This window comes from Cariama cristata, unplaced genomic scaffold, assembly GCF_000690535.1.
Source record: "Cariama cristata isolate BGI_N322 unplaced genomic scaffold, ASM69053v1 scaffold12623, whole genome shotgun sequence".
In the NCBI taxonomy this organism is placed as follows: domain Eukaryota; kingdom Metazoa; phylum Chordata; class Aves; order Cariamiformes; family Cariamidae; genus Cariama; species Cariama cristata.
Window position 1 is genome coordinate 34616 of NW_009609022.1, and position 7337 is coordinate 41952.

At 35.8% G+C, this 7337-nt stretch overlaps 1 protein-coding gene across 1 annotated transcript in view; it reads left to right on the plus strand.

Annotated features, from left to right (window-relative positions):
- Positions 1–259: 259 nt before the first annotated feature.
- LUM (lumican) overlaps positions 260–7337 on the plus strand; it is a 12023-nt gene continuing 4945 nt past the window's right edge. The window contains exons 1-2 of the mRNA XM_009697380.1: positions 260–579; positions 3658–4554. Coding sequence (XP_009695682.1) covers positions 3678–4554 — 877 coding nt within the window. The 5' untranslated portion in view covers positions 260–579; positions 3658–3677. The remainder of the gene's footprint in view (positions 580–3657; positions 4555–7337) is intronic.

Below are 7337 nucleotides of genomic sequence, written 5' to 3' on the forward strand. Positions count from 1 at the left end.
TAAAACTTTTATTAAGGGTATTTTACTGTGGACATAAGATAGTTAAAGAAAAAGGCAGAAAAATGAATGAGTCACTTGGCTGAAGAAGCACAGCAGCATTGAGGTCTGAGTGCTATTTGTTAGCTCATGTCTAGCAGTATAAAATAAGTTGGAAAACAAAAGTCTGTTTGCAATTTGTTTTACAATCTAAAATGTTTTCCCTCTAAAATACAAAAATTCCTTGTGTAAGGCTATGGCTAGTGGTCTAAACTTTCTCAGGTTTGTGAAACACTGATCATTCTCTCGTCCCACAGGAATAACAGATGGGTTGTCCTTGTACAAAATATGGTATCCACCTGCACTTCATTAGAGAGCTGCATTTTTGTACATGCCACACCACAAGATCACCATGATGACATAGCAGCTTCAGAGAACAGCGTGACTAGGGCTTTTTTTTTTTTTTTTTTTTTTTTCTCTCTTGTAACACAGAGGATCTGGCAGACTTTTACCTCCTGACACTGTTTACAGCATATATTGGTCGATACAGTCCCTTATTGCATCTGCTCTGGGAATTAAGGAAAGCAGCTTCAAGGCAGTAAGGTAAGTGCTGTTGCATGTTTTAACCGTAATGTTCAGCTATTTAAATGTAGCTGTAACGGGAACGTGAAAACATCGCAGGATAAGTTTGCCAATTTGTAAATTGAACACAAATCAACTGTTGATTAGTGGATTTGCTTTCTCGGTTTCCTTAAAATAACCTCACATATTTTGTGCATCACTGTTGCACTTTTTTACAGTCTGTTTTGTTCTACTTCAAAAGAAGACTTGATGTACAGTACAAAGAAATTTGTAAGAGTACTCACTGCTTACTTATTCATTCATAATCTATTAGTAAGACCTTTACAGACTCTATTTGTTAAATCATTTACTTCATTTTACAAAAAGGCAAGGTATCCTGGTATTTAAATAATTTAACAAGTAAACGAGAGGAAAATTATAGGTATTTTGAAAATTTTTAGTTAATTTTAAAGCACATTTTTAATATACTATTGAAACCTTAAAAAATTAACTCTTTTGCAAACTATGTAAGATGTTATGGTGCAGAATTAAGGTATATTTAGTTTAAGGCTGATTGAATGACAAGTTTATATTTATTTTGTTTCACAACAACTCTAGAATTAAGGTAGCATAGACTAGCTCCAAAATAGTTTGAATAGTTTATCTACTCTACTGCAGTAAGCATTTTTCCAGAATTGTGGATTTGCCATTTAGTATGTTTTGGCAAGTTGCCTGAGCAACTTCACAAATATTTTCACAGGTATTTTACAATGTAACTGGTTAGAACAAACACAAGCAATTAATTCAAGCATGCTCATGTTATAAGATAAACGTCTAAGAGTGTATTCTGATTTTATCTTTTGGATTCATATAGTTCAGTGCAACAACCAAGCATGTGTGCATGATCTATTTACCTTTTACACTTCTGACAAACAAACATTTAGATACGTGAACAAGAAATCCATGAATAAAACAAGTTAACTATATATATAATCTACTGTGCTATTTTATGTCACACACATGCTTATGTGCCCTTGCACTACAGAATTGTCACCTACATTTTAAAATGTTGTTCATAAAATAATTCAAAACTTGCTAACTTTTTTAATTAATTGCAGAGTTCTGCAGAGCAGTTGAACATTATATATTATTTAGAAGAACTGTCTGCCTATGATATCAATAATAAGATTTAGCATTACAAATATAAATTGAAAGTAGAAGAACAATATAATTTGAGTTTAAAACAGGATGTTTATGCTACTTTATCAGTAAGAGTATAAAATGATGCAGATGTGTGAAAATGCCACTGTAAGGCCAAAGAGTATAGTCCAAGAAGTTCATTACACTCTGTCTTATACTTTGAATGGAGAAGCAGTCAGTCCCCCATCCTTACTGTTTAGTACCTAAATAGGACCAGATTTTAGGCTGAATTGTCACTGTAGTGTCTCTGCCTTCAGAGGAGCTGTACTTATTTATACCAGCAGGGGACTGAAGGCTGAGTTTGCATGTTCTCATGCAGTAACCAAGAACAGACAAAAGAAATTACACTGATAACTCATATTTCAATGATTGCTCTGTCCTATGGTTTGTAATTTTTCAGGGGACAGCAGCTTAATATCTACCAGGGGGATTTTGTGGGTGATTGACTAGAGATAACATGAGAACATCTTTTAAAAAATCTACGTGCTGTACTGCATGATATCAATAAACCCTGCCTAGAGGTACTTTTGTTGAGATCATTAGCTGACTAGAATGTGATGTAGCTTTTATCAAGTCAATAAAAACAAGGAAATTTAGAATTAGGGAAGACTTTCTAGCTATGGCCCTGCATTTTAACACTATGTACTCTGTGTAACACTAAACAATGCCAATAGCAAGACTAACTTACTCTGCTGGAAGATTGCCCAGATCTGAGATCAATGTCTGGTGGTCTGTTTACAGGCTTCACATACTTTCTGAAATTACTTGAGAACAAAAAGGTTCTAAGGATTTTCTTAATCATCTCACTCTCTGAACAGTAGTTGAGTACACCGAGCCTTGTCTTTTACTGATGAAAATCAAAGTAAGCTCACTGACTTCAGTGATGCTAGACCCACTTTTCCAACACAACATTGGTCTAGGTAGTAAGAAATAAAAGTAAGATACTAATATTCACAGATTATCATCTTGTGCAGTATCTGATAAGAAAAGTATGCCCTTAAAAAGTAAGGTGAGACCACTTATATTGGATGACAGCAAAACATCCCCAAGAACAATGAATGTCCTTTTGCTGCATGTGAACTGCAAGACCAGCTATGTGAAGCCAGTTATTTATTGTTTTGTTGATTTAGAATGGTCATACAATGTAATTAACACATTTATTGTTATATATAGAATTTGCAAGAACATTTGAACTATCTGAAATTCAGTAATTTCAGATCCACTGTAGATCCATATTAGGTACACTCATGCACACATATGCAACACTGGTTGCTTGACATGTCCAGGAGAATATGCTATATATTTTTATTAGTTTGTTCTTTAGGTGAATAATAAACTTAGTGGACCATGCTTTACTGTACATGATACATGAGAAGAAGATATTGCAAGCTATAGGCATCTTAACAACACGGTATGCAGCAGATCATTACCCTCAGTTTGTAACTTCCCTGGCTCTTTCAAACTTAGGTTGAATTGCCACCTTATTTAGATATGAGGCAATTCAGTATATTAGGAATGCTTGATAGAATTTAAATGGCAGAATTGCCTCTGAACGTGGCCTTCAGCAAAACTGAAAACCCTTCTGTACCAAGTTTAAAAAATTTGGACATTATCATTCTTCTTGCAACTTAATGAATGAATGCAGAAAGATAGAAAGAATGTTTTACTTACAACAGCAGAATGGCCTGCAATTTTGCATTGCAAAGGGAGATTGCAACAAGACAAGGACTTTAAGTTTATAGAAATAATGATGCAATACTAACAAACTATTATATTTTTTCTTAATTAATAGCTTTAAATAGGAAGCCTAAATTAATTCATTTTTAATTATAAACTTTATGTTTATGTATAAATTTGAAATATTGCTGAAAGAGAGAAAAAATTGAACTTATAACTTTTTTATTCCCTTTCACTATACAGGGACAAGACACCTTGCAAAGATGACTTTAAACTCTCTACCCGTCTTTTTGTTATTGATTAGTGGTATTTTTTGCCAATATTACTATGGTCCTATAGAGGATTATGGTTATGATCCTTTTGGGCCGTCCTCAGCAGTCTGTGCCCCAGAATGTGATTGTCCTTTAAGCTACCCTACTGCCATGTATTGTGACAATCTTAAACTGAAAACCATTCCGATTGTACCAAGTGGAATAAAATACCTTTATCTTCGAAATAATATGATTGAGGGCATTGAAGAGAACACGTTTGATAATGTAACAGACCTACAGTGGCTGATCCTAGATCACAACCATTTGGAAAATTCAAAAATTAAGGGTAGAGTCTTCTCTAAACTAAAGAATCTGAAGAAACTTCACATTAACTACAACAACTTGACTGAAGCTGTTGGACCGCTCCCCAAAACTCTGGATGACCTGCAATTAAGTCACAACAAGATCACAAAAGTCAATCCCGGAGCACTTGAAGGGCTGGTGAATCTGACTGTCATTCACCTCCAGAACAACCAGCTGAAAGCAGATTCTATCTCTGGGGCTTTTAAAGGCCTGAATTCACTTTTGTATCTTGACTTAAGCTTTAATCGACTTACAAAGCTACCAACAGGACTGCCTCACTCCTTACTCATGCTGTATTTTGATAATAACCAGATCTCCAATGTTCCTGATGAGTACTTCCAAGGTTTTAAAGCCCTGCAATATTTACGTTTATCCCACAATAAACTAACAGATTCTGGAATACCAGGCAATGTCTTCAATATTACATCACTGGTTGAGTTGGATCTCTCCTTCAATCAGCTGAAGAGCATTCCAACCGTCAGTGAGAACCTCGAAAACTTCTACCTCCAAGTCAACAAAATTAACAGTGAGTTAAATTTGTGTATTTTCATTAATATTTACCACACACTAGACAGTGATGGTCAACACAAGTATCTGAAAGGGTAGATCAACCAGTCAGAAGAAATGGTACTGGTGAGACTGTTAGCACTCTGATATTTCTCTGTTGTCCACATTAGTGTTAAAAGACAGACATTTATCTGATAGCTACTCAAATTAACCTTCAAAAGAGGAATTTCTGTTTTCATACTAATGTGGATATTATTGGTCAAGTTCTCATCTCAAGTAAATTGGAGTAACTCCACAGAAGGCAATGCAGTTGTCTGATGCAGTTGTCTGATACAATTGAGGAAAAAACAGTGGGAAAAGTTTGATCAGTGTGGAAGATGTTCAGCATTCCAAAGTCAGCAAAAGGAGACAGATAGCAGCTAAGGATCTGACTGTGGTATGTGTGACCTTTCAGGAGACTGGTAGTGAAAGTGCTGGAGGCAGGAGAGAGGGAAAAGACAACAAATTCGTAAGGAATCAGGCACAAGGCACAGCGAAAAAGATACAACAAAGTAGTTGCTTTTTTCTCTTTCCTCCCTTCTCTCGTGCACTATCCCTCCAAAGCCATCTTGAAATCCAAAGAGTTATCCCTGCTGTTTTTTCTTTTCATTCCTGTTTCTCACATCACATGATCAGGTGGCAAGCTTGCCTTATTTCAATCATGACTTGAAAAAATGTTTCTTCTGAAGTCAATAAATGTCATACCTTGCGTGAGATCATGGAGGTTTCTACTGAGACAGGGCTTTTAGGAGGCTGTCCTAATCCTGGGGTGGGAAGGAGGTGTTGGAGAGCTGGGGAGGTCTCACCATCACCTCAGATGCTCTCCAGCTGCACCTCTGTCAGTGGTGGTCCCTGATGGAGAGGCAGATCTGTCAAACATAACTGTGTTTCTGCATGACAACTTACAATGTCTTGCTAGCTGGCATGAAGTAAACCATAAAACCCTCTCTTCTGTTTGCCTGCTTGTATCCATCAGGCGTTTAGGATATCAGTGTTAGCTATTCCATACATAGCAAAGTCCATACAGATGTAGCCTTTAGAGCCAAATATTTTAGTGTAGATCTTACCAGACCTTTTGAAATGTTTTGATTTTACTCTGCTTCACATTTTCGTCAATGTTACGATTATTTTTTTTATTACATCTCAGTTCCCTGTTTTGATGAGGGAAAATAATGAATTAATGCTTCCTACCTGAAGGCCTCACATACAGGCACCTGTAGAACTCTATCAGATATTCTCCTTCTCCTAAAAGAGCTGACAATAATGATGTTTAATTTCTCATGACCTATATGAAGCAATTTTCCCTGCTTAAAGTTCTGAGCTTTCTGCAAGATACCCAGGTACCAAGTTTACTTTCCATTCACTTTTCCAAGGACTTCTGAGTCAAAGACTGTGACAACAATTTAATTTTGCTATGAAGGTTGTATTTCCAGAGTACTGGTCAGCAGCAGAGGGGGATGGTGTGAGGAGTGGGTGTACGCTGGCTACTACTGCACTGTCATTGCTACCCTGTGGACTGATGCAAGAGAACTCTGATTTACTGTTTTTTTCCTTAACCATGAAAGCTAGCAGATTTCAGTAATAAATTTTCTTCACTACCTGATTTCACAGGTGTTATACTGTGTTCCCTAAGATGCTAACTGACAATGCGGGTCAAAATTTAGTCCGCAATAAGCATTTTGGTTTAATGAAGTACCAGATACAGGGTGATCAAAGCCTTTGCAGTTCACTACTCATTACACCTGACCTACTGCTCTGAGTGCTTGGTCTTTCTAAAAATTGAGTTGATTGAGTACTGGAGCCTCAAACAAATGACCAGTTTCTTTTTTTAATAAAATATTATAGCTTGCCACTGATTTGTGTAAGGATGACTGTAAACAAGGCCAGCTTCCCTTTCATACCATGGGCCATGGTACACATACACTGTGAGAAAGAGACTTCTGTATAAGGGGTAATGATAATTTGTCCTAAAACATACAAAAAGTATAATCTTTCAGATTATACTTACGTAGCATAAAGTTTTCACTTATACTGAAACCTAACACAAATATATTTCTCCAGAGTTCTTAATTTGTTACTGTCTCCCTTTTTCTCAGGTACCTTTAGGTTAGCAATTAACATTTATATTTGTCTAAGAGTAATTTGGTTCCAACCCTTGTGACATTACCAGAAAGAAAGGAAATATTTCTCTAAATTATTGTCCATGAGTCCACTATCATCCTAGTGGACAATGTATGCATTGCTATACATTAAAAAAATCACCTATTTGTGAAACACCCTTATTTGAGTGACTTTGAGCTTTTTTGAACAAGAGTTGATGAACATACACATAAAAAAAATTTGTAGCAGAATTGGCTTCACTTCAATGTCTTCAGTCTTCATCTATGACGTGAGGAGCAGTGGGCAAAGCACTTAGCAAACAGGAATGAAAACAAATTCAGAGTAACTTCTCTGATCTCTAATAAATTGAAGTGCATCCATTATATTGCATGTAAGTTAGGTGTCAGCTGTATACTCCATCTACTGTACTTGATGCTAGTTGGATCTCCAAGCTAGCATAGGACCATTGAAGGTTTATAAAAGCCTTTGCTTTCTACATATATCAAACCTAAACTGTAACTTTTAAATTGAAATTTCTTTTAAAAAATATTTCTTATTATTAGCAATTTAAGGGTGGAATTTTGTGTTTAATAACAACAGTGGTTTGCCACCATGCTTTAAGATGCCATCATTTTATGTATATATATATGAATATATATATAT